The sequence below is a fragment of the Pleurodeles waltl genome, chromosome 2_2 (genome assembly GCF_031143425.1).
Source record: "Pleurodeles waltl isolate 20211129_DDA chromosome 2_2, aPleWal1.hap1.20221129, whole genome shotgun sequence".
In the NCBI taxonomy this organism is placed as follows: domain Eukaryota; kingdom Metazoa; phylum Chordata; class Amphibia; order Caudata; family Salamandridae; genus Pleurodeles; species Pleurodeles waltl.
The window spans coordinates 499,725,751-499,749,430 of NC_090439.1; the positions used below are offsets into that span (position 1 = coordinate 499,725,751).

Below are 23,680 nucleotides of genomic sequence, written 5' to 3' on the forward strand. Positions count from 1 at the left end.
GAGAGTAATGTCTTCTAAGAGGGGGGACTTGTTCAGCTTTAGGTCGGGGTGGTCTGTGTAGAGACGGGCATAATAGACAGCAAAGCACTTCGCAATCTCGCCTGGTGACGTGACCAGAGTTCCAGATTCATCCATTATTTCAGCAATAAATCTGTTGGCCAGCGGCCGAGAGGCCAGCCAGTGCAGGAGTTTTCTGTTTTTATCCCCCCAACCATAGACCCGGGCCGCGGAGGCTTGCCAGAGATGTTTCGCCATCTCCAGCAATAAGTGTTTAATCTCCTCTCTAAGTGCAGTGAGTTGTCTTTGAGCAGTGGGTGAAGAGGCTGTGTGCCGGCGCTCAAGTCGCAGCGCTTGTGCTTCGAGTTCTGTTACTCGCGCGTCGCGTGCCCGTTGGCGTATACGGAGGCGATGCCTAGAATATCCCCGCAGTGTAGCCTTGCACGCAGTCCACACCACGCCTGGGGAGTTTACAGACCCAACATTTTGTTCAAAATATTGGGTGAGATGGTCCTGCACTTCCTGGGTGTAGTCATTGTCCTGAAGATGCCATGCGTTTAGACGCCATATCGGGCGTTGTGTTGGATCTGCGCCTCCCAGGCAAATCTGTAGTGGTGCGTGATCAGAGACTCCACGACGCAATATTTCTGCCCTGGTGACCTGTATTACGTCCAACGCTGGCATGAACATCAGGTCTATCCTGGCATGTGTTTGATGTGCCGCTGAGGTGTGTGTGTGTGTGTACTGTCTCAGTCTGGGGTGCCAGATTCTCCAGACTTCGCAAAGGCCGAGGCTCTCTGCCCATCCATTTCGATTCGTCGCGCGGGAAGAGCGGCTGGTAGATACAGAACCAGACATGTCTATTGTAGGGTCAAGAACCAAATTGAAGTCTCCACCTATTAGGGTTGTCCCTTGGGGGAGTCCTGATAGTACTCCCCGAAGTGAGTGTAAGAAGTTTTCAAATGCAGTTGGGGGGGCGTATACACTTATGAGGTTAACTGTTGTTCCTTGCAGGGAACCAGTCACAGCCACGAACCGGCCCTGTGGATCTGAGTGGGTGGCGGTGACCAACATGGGAAGGGTACGATGTACCAAGATAGCAGATCCCCTAGAGCCCCTTGAGAACCCTGAGTGGTAAACCCTATCGTACCCTCCCGCACTATCATAGGGCACCTGGTGCCGAGTAGGTGAGTCTCTTGTAGGAAAGCCACTGAGGGGGCGTACCTGCGGAGTGTGGCGAACATCGCTGATCTTTTAATTTTGTCTAGGAGTCCGTTTATATTCTATGAAAGGACTTATCAGTCTGGGGGCTGCATGGAGAGTAGTAATGTGGAAGAGTGTCGAGGGCCTCCAATTTGGCCTAGTGTCAGCCGCCTCAAGTAAATGAACAATATAAAGGAACCAAAAGGAGACCAAATGTAACTAGAGTCATTTGACCCTGTAGTGAACTTCCCACCCTCCAACAACCCCCACCCCATTCTTCAAACCCCGAAGCATCTGTCGCCCAATATCCCAAATACGGTAACACAGCCAGGTGGGCTTCCGGTGGTGTGGAGTGGTGGACCCCTCCTTTGATACGGATCAATTGCAATCAGTAGTTAGTAGAGCATGGCTAGTGCCCTTTAGGTGATAATGTATCTCAGTCCAAGAGTCGGAAGTGACGAGCGCGGGTCCCTGATCCGGGGCCCCACACGGATGGTTTCACTGGTTATCCTAGTCCATTAATGTGGTCACGAGGAGGATGCATTTCGCTGTCATCCAATTGTGGGGGTTTGGCTCAAGCGGTCATTCTCTTCTGCACGGGTCGAGTCTCTGGTCCCAGCGTTTTCTGCAAGTTCTTGGGCTTCGTGCTGGTCGGGATTCTGTGATCAGGTCCGTTACGTGGGCCGCTGGAGTCCCCCCGCCTACCCCGTCGAGACCTCGTGCGTCTTCGCCCTCGTCGGGTGTCCGTACGGGGGAAAGGGCCCCGTCACAGGGAACCCCCGTGAGGCCAGGGGGTCCCCTCCGGGACCCGGCACTCCCCCCGCCCCCCTGTCAGCCAATCCCAGGCCTCCTCCGGCGTTTCAAAAAAATAGGCTTTCTCGCCCATCAGGACCTTTAGGCGTGCCTGGAAGAGGAGCATGTATGAGAGCTGCATCGCCTTGAGGTTTTGCTTTACGTGTTCGTACGAACGGCGTCGGGTCTGAACCTCTCTGGTGTAATCTGGGAATATCATGATTTTTTGGTTCTTCCAGTGGAGGTCAGCGCAGCGCCTGGCTTCCCTGAGAATACTGTTGCGATCTTTAAAGTTCAAGAAGCGGGCGATCATCGGCCTTCTGGGTCCACCCGGAGGGGGCCAGAGCTCTGTGTGCTCGCTCAATGGCGAACCAGGGCAAGGGGGAGGGTTCTGGTATCCACGATTTGATCCTTTGTTCTAGGGATTCGGAGGGTTTGCCTTCTTCTGCTCCCTCCGGGAACCCAACCAAACGCAGATTGTTACGTCTGGAGCGGTTCTCTGCGTCCTCAGCGCAGCGGTGTAGTTTGCCCGTTCGAGTTTGCAGCTGGGCCACCTTGTTCTTTAGTTCCGTTAGGGACACCCGGGTCTCCACCTCCGTGATTCGGCCCACTGCATTTCGTAGATCATGTCTTATTAGTCCCATGTCCTCGCGCACTTCTCCGATCTTAGTCTCTACGGCCAGCTGAGAGGTTTGGATGGCTTGAAGGACCCCATCCGGGGGGCGGGGGAGTCCCGGGGTCTGTGTCTCCTCCAGTCCGGGAGACCGTTGATGCGGTGAACTGGTCAATCCTCTGCTGGGAGACCGGTGGTTGCTTGGTGGATCTGTCTTTGCCCATGGTGACTGGAGGGCCGAAACTGGTGGAGGTGCATCCAACCGGGGTCTCAGGGCCTCCAAAAGCTTGGGCACCCTTCGGTTAACACTCCAAGGCGAAAGACAGGACTCCAGGAGGGGGAGCCTCGGTTAGTGTTTCAAAGCTGATTATCTCCACAGCTTTGTTTCACATAGGTGTCGCACCTGGATCCGAGGACCGCCCGGTCAGAGACTGCAGGGCCTCAGGCAACTCTTGTTCCCCCTGATGGTATCCCGTTAGTTTTCGTGTTGTTTGCGCCTGGTCCGCTATTCTTGGTTGGCCTCACGGAGAGAGCCTTCAATCCGCTGCATAGTTGCGCCCGCGCGCTGATTGACTTTATGTTGGGGGCCCCTTGGTACAGGTTCGGTAGGTTTCAGACTGGATCCCTTGACTCTCACCGCCCCGTCGGGTTATCTAGGCTCTTCTGGTGGTGATAGATCTCTTGCAGACAGGAGGCGGAGAAGCGTCCCCAGCCCCGTGCACTGAGTTCAGTTCCGAATCGGGGCCCCAGACTCACCCCGCTCCTTGGTCGTCCGGGCCCCGCCGCCCTCTCGGTCACCAGACGACCCAATTTCTTCAGGCGCCACGTGCCGAGGCCACGGCAGGCGTCCCGGGGCACGGGAGCCCCCCACGCGCCGCAGAAAACCGCCATAGCCCCGGCGGACAGTCCTCAGGCCCAGGAGGCCAGCCGCGACCAAAGCCCACCTGTCTGACATGTTGGACTGGAGAGCAGGTGATGGCGAATTCTGCCTTCGACTGGTCCCTGGCGAGGACTTGTCAGGCTAGGAAAGTTTGGAGGCAGCTGCAGAGGAGAGGTGGTGGTGGTTGGGGGAACTGGCCAGACTGCTGGCTCCCTGATCCCAGAAGATGGAGGATCTCACGTCTCCGGCCACCCAGAGGCTGGGCAGCATGTGCGCTACAGTGACAAGAGGAGAAGAGATGTGATGGGACGCACCTTCCGTGGCACGGAAGGGGGCAAAAAGCAGACTGAATGGGGTGAGGGGCAGCTGTGAGGCCGAAGGACCTGGCCGTATTACAAGAATACTTGAAGCGAACAAGTGCTGAGTCTGCTTTTTCCTCAAAGTCCCATCAAAGGGCATGTACAGAAGGGTAGATTGGACGTCCCCCGAAAAGCCAGATGTCCTCAACCAGGCATGGCGCCTCAAGGCCACTGCTGACACAACCGCAATGCCCAGTGAGTCGCTTGTGTCTAGCCCAGATCTTATTGTGAACTATGCTGCTGCTCTCCAACTAGCAACAGCTTGAGAGAGAAGGGCCCAGGCCTCCTACGGGACCTGTGGCAGCACTTGCACAACCGTCTGCCATAGAGTATGGGTGCATCGGCCCAAAAGACATGTGGTGTTGATGGACCACAATGTCAGGCTGGAGGAAGAGAACACTTTCTTCCCAAGTTGGTCCAGCCTCTTGGATTCGATTCCCTATCCGGGGGTGTGGAAGGGAATGTGCCCTGGAATGTAGAGGCCTGGATAACCAAGCTCTCAGGGGTGGGGTGTTGCGCCAGCAACGCTGGATCATTTGGAGCAGGTCTATGGCGGCGGGCAATTGTCCTGTCCACAGGAACCCCCATACTGGGCTTGGACCAAGTACCCAGCAGGAAATCTGTAAGGGCTTCCTTAAAGGGCAAAAGGGGTTGAGAGGATGAAGCCTAGGCTGAAGAACCTATGTCAGGAGGTTAGTCCCGACTGCTACAGAAGTTAGGTCAGGGTCAAGGACCTCGACTCACCCTTTAATAGGACGTTCCCTTCTCTGTAGCCACAGTAGGGAGTGAAACTCTTCCAGTATCAGGGGAAGTATCTAGACCACTGGCCTCATCCAGGTCTATCCTCCAATCAATAAGGTATTAGAGCTGGGATTCTGAAGTATCCAGCAACCCCTCACATCCCTCACCGTACCAAAACTATTAAGAGTAAGGGTCAGGATCTGACATGGGGGGGCAAGGCATCTGTCGGAGTCACAGTCGCGCAATGCCAATCTGGCTTCATGTCAGAGTAGGCAATAAGGATGGGGGGGGAGGGGTCGATGCCACATGGGGCACAGGCAGTGTCTACTTCAGAACCGGCGGCAGGGAAGGTCAAGGTGATATGACTGACACCAGTTTGGATCTGGGAATGGATCCCTGGGTGCCCCCCAGAGCCAAGGCCAAAGCCACTGTAGTGGAATCCGAGGGGGCCCCTGCTGACCTCCGCAGGGCCCCAAGGCATTGCAGCGTAGTCGGACTGGCCAAAGATGAGGCATATGGCCTCATAAAAACTCTTAGATGGGCAGAGGTCGCTTCAGCACACAAACTTGGGGAGGTGAGACGCAGGCTCCGAGGACGGCGGCCTAGAGCGATAACACTCCCTTTCCCTTGTCTCGTCAGCCGACCGACAGGGTGAGCTCTAAGAACGCCGCTTCTTCTTGTGCTGCTTAACTGACCGTCGAAAGGGCGTGGAGCGGGACGACTTACAATGGGGACTATGCGACCATTCTCAAGACCTTCCTCTCAGCCAATAGTGTTGTGGAGCCAAACGCCGGGCCGCAAGGAGCTTTAAGGACACCTTCCTCAAAGCTTTCGGATTCATGCCGGACATCCTCAATGCACCGGAAGTGTAGACACTCAATTTGACAAAAAAGTAAAAAAAAGGCCAGTACAAAAGTGACTGAATAGCTCTATTTTGGATCAGCGCTGGCTGGCACTGAAAGATGTTGGAGTGGCATATATATAGGACATGCAATGTCATGTCCAGTGGGCACGATGACGTACGTGAAGCCAACCAATGCCACCTGACAGAGCGCAGGGGTACTGTTCGAGAAAAATCTCTGTATCCAAACTGATGCCTGGGGGAAATTCTAAGGTAGGAAATCTGCAACCAGAAGTCTCTAACAGATAAAAACTTTACCAACAACCATTGAAGAAGTGATGAAGCGTGCAACTGCCTGTTGCTCGTTGAAACAACGCACTGGGCACTAAAATGTGCTCTTATCCTTGCCTTATGACGAGCACCTTTACTAGAAACCACTGCAGAAGCAGGTCCAGTGATGCCGAGTACTGGGTGACCCGCTGACCTTGGTGCCTGGTTTCTTTGCTCTGCCTCTGTTACCTCCCTGGCTCCCATCAAAGCTTTTGCTGAAAACTCCATGATGCTAGTTACAAAGGATCTCCTGATTTGTAACCCCTTTATGGGTAGGAAAGGCACTTAATGCTGGGAATAGATCAGCTAGTGCTTACAGGGCAGCTAAGTGTTGGATAGTGACCCCTGCCACATCAGAGCCACTAAAGGAGACAGGTCTGCCAAAATCCTTGTCTCCAGTTCCTCACATCGCCATAGGAAGGGCTTCTTGAATAGGTGCTGCTGTCCTGTGAGCTCTGGGAACATCACAGCCACCATTTAGGAGTCTGGGAGCCCCAACCCACAGTAAGTAGTGAGCCTCAATACTGTTCCTTTATACAATACTGCTGTTCATCTCATCCTTGCTCCAATGCACCAACTTGGCTATGTATTACATTTTTACACTGATTTTCTGTGTGCTAAAAGCATAGTGGATGGAAGCCTCACTGAGAAATTTGTAATACAGGATTGTGTTGAGGAATGCATGTTCTAATCTTAGAGAAGAGTCTGAGGAACCACAGGATGGCAGCTGCTCTACCTGACCCAAATGTTGGTGTTGCTGGGAGCTGTGTACATTTGGAATATAATGAACAGACTTTGTGAAATGTATCAGTGACCTCAACAAGTTATCCTGGCGCTGCAGTCAACTAGACAATAGTGGATGACAGAATTTCTAGCTGGAAGAGGAGGTAGAAAGCCATACTTTTATAGCTTTAGGGAAAGAAGAAATGCCTCATAGTATGGAGTAGAAAGTTCCAAATCTTATGGCCAAACATTTCAAGGCTTTGCCTCATACAAAATGCACTGGGAATGTGGCAACGCAGGAGGGTAGCTGTCAAAGAATAGAATGAAAGATGGTTTATAGAGGTTTAGGCAGTCAATGATAGACATGAAACCAGTGCAGAGCATGGTGTTTTGGCTAATACTAAGGATCTTGAAAGTGACAGCATTATGGACCAGTAGTCAATGAAGAAACTTCAGATGATGAGGCTGTTCTCTGTACTTGAGAGCCAAGGCAAGAATCAAACTGGTATATATGATTTGGATGAATTGGAGCTAAGCAGTGATGTATCAATTAAGGCATTACATTAGTCTACTCTTGAAGAAAGTCAGACCAGAAGCATGACATGTTAAGAATTTTCCATAGAGCGTGCAAGAGAAGAAAACAAGAAAAGGCAAGCTTAAGTGTGTGTTCTCAAAAAGGCAGCTCATGGTCAAAACTGGCTCAAACATCATGAGCACGAGTGATCTATGTAGGTGCTGTTACATTACTAGAATGCCACCAGACTTGCTTAGTAAGGGGAGAATTTCCATAGAAAATTACATCTGACGTTTGACCATTCGACTTTATTAGGTTATTTCCTGTGTGGATAGCTTCAAGAAAAAGCTTTGAACACTCTACGAAAGTCAAATATCTAGTTTCATGCCAACAGAAAAGACTGGTTGAGTGTCATGGGTTTAGCAATAAAAGCCAAGCCCATAGCTGCTGGTCAGGAGAGCTGAGGGAAAGGACTGGTTTAAGTTGAATAAAATGGGGTTCAACAAAGAACACTAAGAATACAAATCTAAACCGGATGAAATGAAGAAACTGATTCATTAGTTGTTCCCAGAGGAGCACTTGAGAGTGCATACCGCACATTGCTTCACGGATCAGTGAGTAATTCCTAGCTCTAGTCCCAGATCAATTATGTCTGGACTCTGAGAATCATCCAGAGAACCAACCATGCTCTCTGCAGCAAAGTAATATTTGACATCTGAGCAACAAGCAGTGCTTTCACTCATTTGTCCAGAGACCAGAAATGCAGATGCGAATTCAAAGTTTCTGTACTGTTTTGCAGCTGTGGCAAGGGAGTTCCTACTGAGTGGAAGTGCACTGAGGCAAGCAATATTTTCTGTTTTACTGTCTTTTATTCTTATTTACCACATGCAGAGATCTCCCAGAGATGTCTAAGTCAGTATGCTGTGTTTTATGAGCTGCAGCATTCGTGTTGCCATGGTGATAACTCACATCCTCGCTCGCCGCTCCCAAGTGTTTCCCTTACGCTACTCCCAGAGTTGGCATACAGGTGGATGTTGCACTAACAAACATGTTCTATTGCTAAACTCTTGATGCTTACTGAGAAGTTCTGTGTTTATTAAGTTGTTCTTCTGAGTTTAGCTGCCAAGATGGAGTTGTGAGGGGATTTGTTGGAGGTCAAACAGAAAAAGAGCACATAGTAAAACAAGATGTTTTTATACCACTGATTTTGTGTCTAGGGAGGCTTAAGCGGCCAATCTTGGAGACCTGGGCCCTTATTGCTATGTAATATCAAGATTGGATCACACTGGTCAGGTGATGCTTTCATCTGTTTAAGAGAAAGGAATAAATACAATTAACTGAAATGGCATTCTGCCATTCCATTAGTAATCAGCTTTGCAGTTTAACTCTTTACTTGTCAATTAACACATTCTACAGACACTGTTTCAGCAAGGAGCACCGTTTTCAGTACCCATTACTGTCCAATAGCAAGGGGTTCCAATTACTACCAGTATAAAATAGGTAGCACACCCTTGATTAGCGATCTCAATTTCTTCACTGATGGGGAAAACTGGGCACTCATTGTCAGTATACAACAATTCTAACAAGACTCAACAATGGAACACTGCATGGACTTAATGTGTGTATACTGAAGGATATAACAAGACTTTAGACTACATATTTCCTTTAACAGAGTCAAAAGGTCAAATGAAAGTGACTGGATATCTTATATCTAGATCACAGACTGAGCAATGATGTAAAATATATTTTGAATGATAAACATTTTGTCCAGCCGCAATTTTGCAAACCTGATTTCAATTTAACATTTCCAATCTCACCTGCAACGTTGCTCCATTTCATCTTTCAACTGCATTTCATTGTGAAGCTGTTCTTCAAGCTGATAGATGTTTTTCTGAAGGTTTTCCAGCTTGAAATAGAAGCATTTCATATATTAACCAAACTAAGAGATAATTACAAGTAGTGTATGCTCACAATTCATGCTATATTGCAGATAAATCTTCCTAAAACATTTTAACAAAACTTGGAAACTATATTTCTACATTGCAACTTCACTAGGTCTCGCTTCAGATTTATACATTCTACATTTCAACTTTGAACAAAACCCTTGAAATACTTACATGTATTTCTTATGCCGCCAATAGCTATTAAGAAAACCCACGTATATCAGTTAATCATCATATAGGACATTGCACATTTAGTATAAGCATGTCTTCTCCAGTCCACACTAACTGGGTGTCCACAGGCACCATAAAAGATCACAGCACATTTTCTGTGACAAAAAGTAGTAACATAATAAATATATTATTTAGCTCAATTTCCACAGTTTAAAATGATATTGTGGTTTAATGGGAAAGTTACTTACATTTGGTAATGCCTTATCTGGTACAGACAATATCTAGTTGCTGGTTGCTTACCTTAGAATTTCCCTAGGCATCAGTCTGGATCCAGAGATTTCTCTTGAGCAGTATCCCTGCACACTGACAGGTGAAGTAGATCGGCTCTGCATCTGCCATTTGTGTCCTCCGGATATGACATTGCGGGTCCTACATATGCGTCATCCAGGCACGCTGAAGTCACTGCATTTTCACAACTTTCTGCGCCAGAAGTGCAGAACCCTGAAAAACACGGACCATTGGTCCGTCAAAACTAGGGGCCTGAAAGGGAGTCCTGTCTTTAGAAATCAGTTTGCAAAGATGGTAGTATTGGATGGCCTGCAAGGAATCTGCAACTAGATATTGTCTCTAACAAGTAAGGTGTTACCGAAGGTAAGCAATTCTCCTATCTGATAGAGACATTTAGTTGAAGCTTCCTTACCTCAGAATAGATACCCAAGCAATACCATCCCTGGAGGTGGGTTTGCAAACTAAGATCATATTGGAAAGTCCTGCAGAACCCAACAGGTAAAGTGCACATCCCTAAAGACCTAACTGTCTAGGCAGTAGTGCTTGGTAAAAGTGCAGAGATGCCCATATTGTCGCCTCGCAGATGTCAAGGACTTGAACTCAGTGTGCTAACACTGTGGTCCCAGCTTTAGCTCTAGCAGAATGGGCACGCAAACCCTAAGAGGGTTTCTTCTTAGCCAGTGACAGCCTTTTATTCGCACCCACACAACCAACAAAGACTTGATCATCCACCCAGAACTCTTAGGTACGATCACAGTAGAATACCAGAGATCTTTTTGGGTGCAGGTGGTGGATTCTCTCCTCTTCCATAGAAGAATGTTGAATTGCGTAAAAGGAGGTAAGTTGATGGGTGTAACCACTTTTGGCAGAAAGGAGGACTTAGTACATAGCACCACTTTGTCAGGATGGATGCAAAGGTATGGCGTTTTAGATGACAATGCCTACAGCTCACTCACTGTGTGGGCAGATGTAAGTCACAAGGAAGGCTGTTTTCAAAGTGGGAAGCTGGGGAAGACAATTGTGGAGAGGTTCGAAATGAGGGCACATCAGAAATGTCAAAACTAAATTCGAATCCCATTTGATCATAATGAATGGAGATGGAGTAAATGTAGGAGCCAGGCATTTAAGGAACCTATTCACAACAGGAGACTTGAACATGGAGTAAATGCCAAAAAGCAGACATGGCATATAGACAATCTTTGAGAGTGGCCATAGCAGAGCCCTGTTTGGCCAGAGAAAGGATAAACAACAGAACCTCAGAGACAGGGGCAGAACAGGGGTGGGTGGGTGAGTTGGGGTGTCAAGAGACTTGTCTGTGCATCATGCCACACATTTATCCCAATGACAGGCAGGTATCTTTTTAGTGGAGGGACACCTGATTGGCAAGATTATGTTAGAGACTTCGGGCGAAGGTCAAAAGCGGTCAACTGCTGTCACTCAATCTCAACGCAATAAGGCAGGGACTGGATGGGATCGGGTGGAAAGCCATTCCCTTGAATTACTTGGGCCCAGTAGTTCTTGATCTTCTTGAGAACCCTTGGCAGAAGAGGTAGGGGCGGAAAGGCAAACAGGAGAACGGACTTCCACTTGAGATGAAAAGCACCGCTGAGTGATTGCTGCATTGGAAACCCAACACAATACTGCTGACACGGAGCACTCTCTGCAAAGGTCAGGAGATCTACATAGAGAGCTTGGGCTACCTCTGGATGGAGAAACCATTTGTGATCGACTATGCACTGTCAGCTGAGTTCATCCATTCTGGCATTCAGAGAGCTTGCCAGATGTTGAACCACCAAGAAAATGCTCTGATGTTCCTGCTACGTTCAGAGATGTCCTGACATAATGTCCACAACCCCACCCTGCTTGTTGTAGTACCACACTGCAGAATTCAGGGGGATATGAAGCCCAGAAGCCTCAGTATCACTGTCACCCAAACCCAGGATAGAGGCTGAAACACTGGTATCACAGCCTGAAAATCATGGATTTACCGCTCGGGAAGACAAGCCCGAAACTGCACTGTGTTTAGAACAGCTCCGATGAAAAGAAGTGTCAGAGAGAGTCAGGTGTGACTTTGGCACATTTATAGTGAACCCTAGGGAGTGCAGGAGGTTCACTGAAGTCTGGAGGTAGGAGACAATAGCCTGGGTAAACCCGCATTCAACAGCCAGTTGTCGAGGTAGGGGAAGACTGAAACCCCCGACCTGCGTAGATGGGTTGCAACCACCCCCATCACCTTGGTGAACACCCAAGGGGCGCTAGTAAGGCCAAATGGGAGCATGGTAAAATGAAAGTGCCTAATGTGAACCGCAAGTAATGTCTCCAGGCAGGCAGGACGAGAATATGAAGATAAGCGCACTGCAAGTCAAATGCTACGATCCAATCACTTGGGTCCAAGGCAAAAAGAAAGTGAGCCAGAATGAGAATTTTTAACTTCTAATTCCTGAAGAAGAAACTGAGGTAATGAAGGTCTAGGATAGGGTAGAGGCCCTTGTCATTTTTGGGTACCAGAAAGTAGCGGGAATACCAATCACAAGCTACTTCTGGCACAGGAACCCTTCCCTATGGTTCCCTTGACCAAGAGACTGCAACTTCTTCTTGGATAAGTGCCAGGTGATCCTCTGTCATACGATCATAGGATGGTGGCATGGATGAAGGGGTAGTCTTGAAGGGGAGGGAGGAACCATTTAGGACTATCTGCAAAACACACCTGACATGATGACCTCCCAGCAGAGCGGGTTATGTTGGATATTGCCTATGACTGGTCCCTGGTGTGGAAGAGTCAGACTAGATTCATAGGCAGTTGCTGAGGGTACAGGGGGGCAGATGCGATGGACTTGTTGAACCTCTGGCTCCCTGATCCACAAGGGCAGTGGATCCCATGTCCCCCAGAAAAGCACAGGCTGTGCAGCGTGCACTGCACAGTAGTTAGATGTGAATGGATGTGGCTGGACACCACTACTGTAGGCACGAAAGGGAAAAAAAGTAGACTGAGGGGGAACCCGGGGCTGCCATGAGGTCCAAGGACCTGGCTATAGCACGAGAATCCTTGTAGCGGTCAATTGCCAAGTCTGCTTTTTCTCCGAAAAGACTGTTGCCATAAAAAGGCATGTCCATAACGTTAGCTTGGACATCCTCTGGAAAGCCAGATGCCCTCAACCAGGCGTGGTGCCTCAGGCCCAGTGTCAATGCTACCACTCTGCCCAGTGAGTCGGATGTGTTCAGTCCACACCGGATGGTGAACTTTGCTGCATATCTCCTGTAAGAGGCTGGCTCAGTATGTGTGTACACCTATAGGTGAGGCACCCTGTCCTGCCAGGCAACTCTTAGTGATAGTGTAAGTGGTTCTCGATAATCAGAGATCTCAAAGGGTAGCTGTGGAGAACAGTTAAGGCTAACACACCAGTGTTAGGAAAATAATGAATTATTTATTAAAACACAGGCACTAAACTAACTTTGGTATATCTCCTAACTGGAGATATACACACAAAAATATACTTAGAAACAGGTAAATAAAAGGCATAATATAACATGGACCCATATGTGGTTGGTGGGGGGGGGGGGTCATATACTAAAACAAGCATTTGCAACGCAATAGGTCTTTTATTTGGGAGAGTTAGAGGTATTGGCACTGAAAATGGCAATGTCTTTTACATATGTGCTTGGTCTGGAGTATAGTGGATGTATTCCAGGTGCCACAGCAACCCTACCAGGCCTGTCGCTGCAGGAGAGAGGACACAAGACCGTTATCTTGGGAGTGTCTTTTTGCCTCATTCCTATAGACTGGCTGTGATATCCTAGAGATGCAACCCTTTCTAGTGTGTTTACCTAAACTTTTATAGCACCAAACAGGCCACAGAGAGGCACCTTCATGGCATTTAACCCGGAGAATGAGGGGGTCAAAAGAGTTAGGAACAAAGAAAAGGGGGCAGCCATATATTTCTGTGTGCTAAACTTGTAAAGGAATTATTCCTCTGAATCGGCAATAAAAGCCTAACTTTTAAAAACTGACTATATACAAAGAGAATAACAGAAGAGACAGATTAACTGAACATTAGGCTTTAAATGTGTGAAGATTGGTGAAACAGAGCTTCAGTGGTGGATGGGCCGGCAGGATAGGTTCTAGGGGAGCGATATCTGTGACCTGGGTCAGTGATTTAAATGGAAATACAGAATTGCTGGTACTCTGAATTAATTGAAAGCACTGCCTTGGGTTAATAGTCTCATGACAGCCCTCGGCCCCTGACAGAACTCTGTAGAACAGATGTGTTTACCTGAAGCTCCTGGGCCTTGATGGTGCCTTTTCGGTGCATACATCTGTGCACTGGCAGATGGTTTCGAAGTGAGATTTCTCTCTGTTGGGGTGGCTATATTTAAAATTTGAAGTCTTGGTCTAGTTTGTGCCTTATGGAACGCTGTTCCTCTCATTGTGGCACACTTGTGTTAGCTTCTTTACGCAACAGGGTTAGGAAAATGTCTGCCTTCACTAAATGAACTCTATTTGAAGAGGTCCAAAGGCTAGATGTTCTTTGCTATCAAGCTTGAGACAGTGAAGTACTTGGCTCTGGAGTCGCAATTCCTTTTCCACCATTTTGGAGACAACACCTTTAGCCATTTTTTTGCCTGAAACTAACCTATGTGCTTGGTTGTTGAACCTCCAGAGGTTATCAAGAGCACTTGTTATCACCTAGTTTTAAGCTCTACTCAAGAAAGTTGGTTAATGTAGCCAATGTAGAGGTCTTGACAGAAAGAGTATGCCACAGGTTACAATCCTGACACAGCTTTTTCACCTCTTCATCTCTGAAAGGTTGATGTAAATTAATGATTGCGGTTTTGTTAAGAATGTCACCTGCTGTGCAGCACCATGGAATGGCAGAACCTGTATTACCAAGAGTTATATTTAAAAAAATAATTATTCCCAGACTGCCCCAACACTCATGCAAAGTGCTGTAATACCTTAGTATTGAGTTCACTGTAACTGAACTCGATTTGAAGAGGCTCAATTTACATACAAAGGCTAGATGTTTTTGCTATCAAGCTTGAGGCCGTGAAGTGCTTGGGTCTGGAGTCACAACTCCTTTTCCACCATATTACACTTTTGGACATCTTCTTGCCTAGAACTAACCTATGTTCTTGCTTTGTGACCCTTCAGAGGTTATCAAGAGCACGTGCTATCATCTAGTGTTAAGCTGTACTCAAGTCAGTTGGTTAATCCCACTCACTGTAGAGGTCTTGACAAAACAAGAATGTCACAGATTACAATCCTGACAGACTTTTCACCTCTTCATCTCTGCAAGTTCGATGCAAATGAATTATAACGATTTTGTTAAGAATAGCACCTGCTTTGCAGCGCTAGGAAATGGCAAAACTTGTACTACCAAGCATTAAAAAAAAAAAAAAAAAAAGTTATTACCAGACTGACCCAAAACGCACCAGACAAAAGATGCCTAGGGGAGAGGATGTGGCTTAAGGGCAAGAGCTGCCGATTTTGGAGCGGAGGAACATGGTTCTAGTCTCGGCGCCAGCTCAACATCTTGTGATTCTGGGCAAACCACTTGCTTTCCCTTGCTACCAAAAATAAATGTGTTCTTGAGTAATGTAACCAGTGCTCATGTAAAGCGATGTAATACCTTTGTGTCAATTTCACACTACATAAAACTGCAAAAAGATTTTTTTTTTTTTAAAAGACCCTGCAGATATCGCAAAGAAACAGCAAGATGCCCGAAAACAAGGAAGAGAAAGAAACATACTGCCATGGGCGCGTAGCAGCGAGGCAAAAGAAAGAATAAGGCGTGACACTAAGGTGCATGCCAAATTGCGCAATAATCCATGTAACAGGGTCAGTCTCCAAAGCAGTAACAAAACAGCCTGAGGGTGGGACAAAACGCATTTTCCGATGACCTCAAGAGATTTTTGAAAAACAGGCCCAGGAATGAAGAATAGATTACAACATGTTGAGAAGAACAGTGCTCGCACGCTGTTATCCTCGACCTAAAAATGGAACGTGAACATCGAAACCCTCAGGGGAGCCCTTAAGTAACCCTGTAAGGCGGTTGGACAGCTTCTGCAGTGATCCACCTATCAGGAAGGGCCAGGGACGCTAATGTGGTGGACTGACCAGCCAAATAGTCACAAGGGCCTTTGCTCATTTTATTTCTACGATGACAGATTCAAGTGGCCACCTGACAGAGCTCTGGGCACCAACCTAGGGGAGGAATTGGTCAGAGGGTGGTCACTCACCTGTCCTCTGTGTGGTTCTGTGCCAGAGCTGGAGCCCTTGCACTGCAGTAAACCAGTTTATGCAATGAGGGCACCAAATGTGCCCTTCAAAGCAGTCTAGTGGTGCTCAGGAGCACCAGTCTAGTGGTGCTCAGGAGCACACCCAACCCTAGCCAAGAGACATCCATTTTTAAAGGAGTGGTGGCAACACCTCTCCTCTACAGGAAATGTTTTTTCTGCCTTCTCCTATCTGAGTTAAGCCCAGCAGCAGGAGGGCAGAAAAGTGTCTGGGGTCAGTGGCTGCACTGGCTTCCACACAGACCCTGCGTGGCTGCACAGGTAGATATTTGGGCAGGGGGCTCTAAAGAGCTCCTACAGTACATGGTATCATGCAACTAACACTGGAGTTGGTGTAGTTGCATGATTCTAACATGTTTGATAACCAAACACTACTAGGTTCGGTGAAGCCATTACGTAGTTGGACCTCTTGTGTTCACTAGTGTCCACTACGTACCTTAAGAGGGCTTCCTCAAGCTTGCAAAACCCAGAAAATGGGGCCTGGGTTTTGCAAGGGTGTCTCTGCTCATGCAGGGCACCCTCACACTTAGAACTATGCACCCTTCCCTTGGGCTGAACAGCCTACATAGAGGTGACTTATAGGGTCAGAGTGCAGTGACCACAATATAAGGGGAACCCTATATCTGGGGTAGTATCCAGACCACTGGCTTCACCCAAGTCTGTCCACACATTCTTGGAGCTGGTATTACAAAAGGTAAAGCGACCCCTCCCATTCCTCGCCGTAACCTAGCCCATAGGAATAAGGCTTAGGATTCGGCACTGCACGACAACCATCCAGCTCTGTGTCAGAGTAAGCAATGAGGATGGGGACGGACCCGTCTGGGTGGAGCTGGGAGCGTCGAGTTCAGGACCAACGCCATTCTGGATCCAAGCATGGATGCCTGGGTGCCCCTCGGAGCTGAGGCCGAAGCTGCCGGCATGGAACCCGAAAGGTCCCTTTCTGACTCTGCAGGGCCAACAGGCACGCCAGTAGTGTTGGACTGGCCATAAATGATGCGCATGACTATTTAAAATTCTTTCAGTTGGACAGGGGTCGCTCCAGCACTAGGAAACCAGAGGAGGCACGAAGCTGGCCCGGACGCTTCCTCATCTGCTGACAGATGAGGTGAAATTTAAGAATGTTTTGTCTTCAACTTCTGTTCAGATTCACCACACCCTCAAAGCCTTCAGATGCATGGCCCCACACGCTGAGCGCGACGTCAGGTTGTGGACATGCTGCAAACACCGATAACACCGAAGACACACGAGGTGCAGCTTCATCACATACATCACCCGATGACAGGAACCGCAGGGCTTGAAACCAGTCATCCTCGAAGACATCCCTCGACACACCAGGAGTTAAACAACTCAAAGAACTTCCACAAAAAGTCAAAAAAGATCAGTGACAAAATTACTTAGGGGGTAGCTCTTTCTTCGGAACAGCGCTGGCTGGAGCGGAGAGAAATGAACTGGGTGACACCTATATAGGATCTGCAACATCATATATAGAGTGGACAACACCAACGACAGACGAGGAGCTAATTGACGCCATCTATCTGCAAGCAGGGTTACTGCTTGAGAAATATCTCCAGATCCAGACTGACGCCTGGGGAAATTCTAAGGTAAGGAATCTGCAACTAGCTGTCTCTCTCAGTTAAGGAGTTTTAAGTTTCCTTTCTCAAAAGTTTAAAATTGTAACCTCTCTCAGTTTTGGTGGTGTGCCTTAGTTCATTAGTGCTTAGTACTTTGCATCAATAGTCTAGATTTACAGCACCTGGTATGTCAGAGAACATTTTTAACATCCCTGTTGATTGCTGTGTTTCTATGCCCACTTCTCCCAGCTCCAAGGGAAAACTGTCTCTACTATCACACAGAAAGAAGCTGCACTAAATTGAGGAAACTGTCCAGTCATCTCAAACCTCTGACTCCCCATAGCCTCTTAGTTGGGTAAGTTATAGACAGTCCACTTCATTAGGCATCTCCCATTGACTTGCTGTCAGTGTAATTCAATATCTCCATAGACCTCTCTAGAAGCAAGTAAGCCTCTACTATCCAACCAGGCATTGCCGAAATACATGTATTGCAGCTCTGTGGAGCGGCTCACTAGCAAGAACAAACAAGTGTTGCTTTGAGAGTGAAGTGACAGTTAACAGCGTCAGAAATATGAGAGAAACTATCTGTCACTGTATAGTGACAATACATCTAAAAAGTTTGTTTAAATCAGTCTTGACTATGAGAGAAACCGCAATGGAATTCCAAACTACGAATGCACATTGTTAGCTAGAGCATTGTGATAGCTGAACTAATCAATAATGAATTTGCATTGAAAATAAATAAATTATACATGTTTTACGTTAACGTAGAGAAAATAAGTATCGACAGAAAATGTGCCCACCAGAGTGGCCAACATCATGCATGCAACATTATTATTAAATATATAACATTAACCGTCAAAATAATGTGCATAAGTGAATAAAATGTATTAGTAAACCATACGGACACATAATTAATATATATTTGCTTAAATTTATTATGCAGAGTAATTGAAAATTCGAGGCCTACTCGACTAAGACTAATGCTTAGTTTCAAGATATTAAATACATGTTCAGGATTGTTTTTCTGATGCAAGGAGAGAAGTTTTGTTGTTAATTGTTCCTTGTTCACATACAATTGAACAAATAGATTGTGATGTTACAATATTAACTAGCTGATGTCCTAACTTCCTCATGAGGACTGTTTGCTGCAATGTCCTGTACTAGATGTTACTTTGTGTTTTATGATGCGCAAGAAGCTAAGGTTCCCAGGAACTAACCATGACAGGTACTGACTAGAGATGTGAAGTGCAACAAAAGTTACTCAAAGAAAACTGGTGACAGGAACTGGAGAAGAGGAGCCAATCATCAATGTGTGAACAACTGACTATATCACTGATTTAAGAATGAATGATTATTGGCTGTAGTGTGAAAAATCGATCTTCTGGCCAACGGCAGCGTGAGAAGTTACTGTGTAGTTTTAGTTTATACCAGACTTCACTTGACAGCAGTAGCCAGAGTTCTTTAGTTAGTCTATTGTTAAATGCATGGTTTAAGTAGCTGATCTTCCACCGTTTTGGCCAACCTCTGTTGTTCATTTACATGTATTAATTAACAATGAGCTTGCTTTACATTACTTTAGAATTGTTAATCTAGGGAAATAAACATTTAACTTTTACAAAAGGTGTGGTTATTCATGGTCACATGGGCCATGGTGCTTGAAGGTTACTGACTCTAATTTGACAAATGTTTTATTCTGATTTTGTTGTTGATATGCAGGTTAGGTGCAAGTATTGTGTCCATGAGGGAACACTCTTAACTCAGTCCAAAGGTTCATCGAACCTTTAAAGCGTTCCATTATTATTAAATTAAAAGGACAAATAAGGTCAGAGGCCCTCAAAGTTTCTGGTAGCAAAGTCAGATGCTCATGTCTCTTTAAGAGGCTATCATAGTTTTCCAGTTGTAATGGTCTCAATTTGGCAGTTTATGTCTCCCTAAGAGCTAACCATGACTTTCCCAAAACCAAAGGTTATGACTATGCTTGTTTGAAGGTGCTCTCAGCGCCCCTAATGTGACTTGTGAAAGAAATAGGGTTTTGCGCTTGCACAGCTTAAGCAAATAGCAGGTGAATTGTGATGTTTGAAAGTATTAGGGAGTTTCCGTACTCCAATGAATTTGTTTAGGGAGTGTGCATACTCTAAAGTGTATCTGTAGGGAAGTCATCGAAATTCACATGTGAGTGGCGCTTTGTGCTAAAAAAGTGTCCATGTGATTGTTGGTATACAAACCCCGCGTGGTCCAAGACTTCGGAGTATTGTACAAGTGTAGAAGACACTTGGGATTGTGCTGTAATTTGTCTATTTAGTAGGTCACTTGGGCATGGTTCAGAAACTCAGTGTGTGTATGTGTTGAAAGGGAGTGTAGGTTTTTTTGACGTAGAGTCAGTGATTCTTATGTGCACCAGGAGGACCCAATGATCAGTTGAGAGTAAAACGCGCTGGTCAAATTTTGCTTGCGACTCAGGGGAACTGAGATCGAAGGAGTATCTGTCAGAGATAAAAGCAGCAGTTGAAAATTCAGTAAGGTTTCTGAAGCGATTGTGTTTCTTACCTGTAGTAAACAGACACGTTTTGGTATTAATTTTTCTTTAGCGCTCGCGATATTTTGCATTTAGTATGGAGAGAATGTGAATGAGGAAGACAAACCAGAGGGCTTTGTCAGATGCTGTACGTGTGTGATATCATTAGGTCCGCGCTGGGATAGTTCGGTTAGTGAAGAAAGCCGCAAACTGATTGGTGGACAACTGTGAAGCGTTATTGGTTGAGAAAGGAAAGCAAAATTGATTTGGGGATTTAAATTTACTTCCTGATTTAATTGAAGTGTAGTTAAAATTCGAAAATGAAATTTTTCAAAGCATTAAAGAGTGCCCTTAGTGGAGATATGTTAATTCCAGTTAGAGTAGGAGAAGTTACACTGCCAGAAGGTGCTGTATCGTATTTTAGGAACAAGGTGCTGCGCCATGTCTTTGGTTAAAACAATGGTGCAAAGAGACAGAGACAGGGAAGGAAGCCCAGCGATTCCTGCCCATAGAACATTTAATTTAAGAATTTTAGAGAACTTAAGGAGAGTACTGTATGATTCAAAACCTCCTCAGAGACCTACATAGTTTGAAGCATTAGCTGTTTGGGAATTAGTAGCCAAACAACAGCAACAGAAGTTTGAGAGGAGAATGAGGAAAACTGAGAAAACTTTAGCTACGGCAAAATGGGATAATGAACAGAAATTTTGGAGAACTGAGACTTTACAGGGAATTAATATGTTTCCTGCAATAACACGAGAGCAAGAAAGATGTTAGATAGAATACCAAGAAGGGTTCACATTCTTCTGAGGAAAAGGAGTCTAAGACAGCCTTTGACCTATGATGAAGATTCAGATGCTGATGAGTTCATTTTACAGTTCATGAGAAATCGTCCCCACCACATGCAGTACGAGACAGTTCCAAGTACTAGTGCTGATCCTACAGCTCCAGTACCTGCGGGAATGATTCAAGGGCAAGTAAAGGTTAGTCATTCTGTTCCAACCATATCCACAATTCAGACGCCTATGTCGAAGGTTGAGATACCTAGAATTTATCCAGAAGTCCTGGATGTAAATTCTACCCCAAGTATAGTAGTGCAGACAGGACAAGTTTCCCAGTTGAGACAGGTTTACCAGAAGCCAATTCAGATTCAGCTAGATTCTACCCCGGATTTGATATCTCCAATGCAAACTCAGACAGTTCTGAGGTACACACCTATGACAATGTCACAGACAAACACATCTGCTTTGACGAGCCAGGATACAGGAGTTATATATTCTAGAGATCAAAACGTCCGACCAAGCTTCGATGCTGTCAGCACCTGTGAGTATTGGTCCTGTTATACGCTTGTTTGCTCAGGGAACCAATAAAGGCAATGAGGAGAAACTTCTGGATTCACATGTAGAGATAGAAGGATTTAGGGCAAATTCAGGGGGTAATGATTCCAATAAAGCCAAGGTCTGACATGACAAGTCCATTAACTGATTTGAGTTATTCCAGAACTCCACCGAATAATGAAGGGAGACCAGACGTAGGTTCCAACTCATATTTGAGGACTCCAGAAATGTCACGTCTAACATTACAAGTGCCTACTGTGAATAGTAATAATATCTCATTGCAAGGTTTGACTGCCCAGCAATTAACTGAATGGTTGGAAAAGCTGATAGTACACCGGGAGATTCAAATGGAGGAAGTCCCCTAAATGTGACCAGGCTTAAATTGGAGCTAGAGGAATTAATTGAGGGAACATTTGGGTTAAACAGAATTGATTCATACAATGAAGATGAATTGTGTTTCATGTGCAAAATAGTTACCAACTAAGCAGAAGTGGTACACCATAGATTAGCAACATTGGCAGAGAAATGGGACACAGCTATTGAGAAAAAGAAGCATCTGAGAAGGTGGTACAGGTTAGAATTTGACTCAAATGACATTGAGAACAAGAGAATACCGGAATGAAAATTCATATAAAGGAATTAATTCAGAATATTCAGACATGGGGAGCATTAGGCAAGTGGGAAGTCAGATCGGGTAAAGAAAAGAGATAAAAAGAAAAAGGAGTCTGCAAATGTAAGTGCTAGTGTGGAGAAGACTGGGAATCCAGTAAAAATATTACTAATGAGGGAGATTCCAGGAGGGAATTTTGTACGTCCCATGGAGTAGAAGGAATGGTTTCTTACCTGTAACTCCAGTTCTCTCGTAGGGGTATTTCCATGATAGTCATAAGCATTGAATAGTTCCGCGCGCCTGCGGGGACCCCGGAGCACTGATGTGAAGTATATTCTTAAGTGCAAACACCAGCCGTTTAAAGAAAAGGTCTGTCAAAAAACACTTAAGAATAACATTGTGCAGCCTATGTGAACAGCTACACAGGCCAAATTGTTGAAAAGAAAATCAATAGTAGTGTAAATTCATGTTCAAACACCTATTTATTCTAGAAATGTAATAACAAATACATTCTCATACTTTATTTACACCTCTGATGAGAATAAAACAATGCAGGGCAGTGTAGCCCATAGGCTGCCATTATACAGAATGTAAATAGAGCTGTGCCTTTAAGAAAAGTAAAGTCTTCCTGTTTCCCATCATGCACAGCAAAAGGCAGTTGCCTCAGTTCTTTTTTGGAGGCTATTACCTGACATGAAGAAAAAACAAAACATTTGTTGGAGTACCCACCTCCATAATATTCATGTTCTATGTCAACTCCACCGGGGAGGAGGGAGGGTTGCTTATGACTATCATGGAAATACCCCTACGAGAGAACTGGAGTTACAGGTAAGAAACCATTCCTTCTCTCGTAGGGGATTTCCATGTATAGTCATAAGCATTGAATAGAGTAGCAAGCCCATCCCCATAGCCGCGGTGGAGTCGATATAAGAATACTGAGAAAAACATGAATCATGCAAACAAATTCTTGAGCAAAGCCTGTCCAACCTGAGCATCTGCCCTAGCGTCTGTATCAAGGCAGTAATGCTTAGTAAAGGTATGGACCGACCTCCAAGTGGCAGCCTTGCATATTTCTGCCAAAGGGACATTTCTCATCAAGGCTACAGTAGCTGCTTTCCCTCTGGTCGAGTGGGCTTTTGGTCTACCACCAAGGGATTTGTTTGCTAACTGATAACATAACATTATACATGAAACAATCCACCTGGATAAAGATTGTTTAGATGTGCCCAAACCTGTTCTGATTGGGCCATAGTTAATAAAAAGCTGTTGTGATTTTCGTAAGCTTTTTGTCCTGTCCAAGTAAAATTTCAATACTCTCTTTACATCCAGAGAGTGCAGAGTTCTCTCAGCAGGAGTAGCTGGATTCTGAAAGAAAGTCGGTAATGAAATTGTTTGGTTCACATGGAAGTCGGAGACTACCTTAGGTAGAAATTTTGGATGAGTTCTCATTACCACTTTTGCAGAATGAAAAACCGTGTAGGGTTCCTGAGCGCAAAGGGCCTGGATTTCGCTGACCCTACGCGCTGAAGTGATTGCCACCAGAAAAGCAGCTTTCCATGTGAGATGCTGCAGCGATGCCTTGTGTATCGGCTCGAATGGCGGCAGCATCAGACGTGATAAGACAACGTTCAGTTCCCATGGAGGAGAAGGCTTTCTAATGGGAGGAAAAACCTTTTTTAAACCCTCTAGGAAATCCTTAATAATCGGAATCCGAAAAAAGGAAGTTTGTGAAGGACTCTTTCTGTATGCTGTTATCGCCGCCAAGTGAACTTTTATTGACGACAGTTGTAAGCCCGATTTTGCCAAACTTAACAAGTATGGTAAGATAGATTGTTCTCCACAAGAAACCGGGTCAATGTTGTTGTGTAAACACCAAATGCAGAATCTCTTCCACTTGCTTGCATAGGCTGATCGTGTGGAAGGGCGTTTTGCTTCCCTCAGAATTTCCATACAGT

General features: G+C 45.9%; 1 protein-coding gene across 1 annotated transcript in view; it reads right to left on the minus strand.

Annotated features, from left to right (window-relative positions):
- ROCK1 (Rho associated coiled-coil containing protein kinase 1) overlaps positions 1–23,680 on the minus strand; it is a 1,374,854-nt gene that overhangs the window by 756,877 nt on the left and 594,297 nt on the right. The window contains exon 12 of the mRNA XM_069219991.1: positions 8,811–8,899. Within this exon, the coding sequence (XP_069076092.1) occupies positions 8,811–8,899 (89 nt within the window). The remainder of the gene's footprint in view (positions 1–8,810; positions 8,900–23,680) is intronic.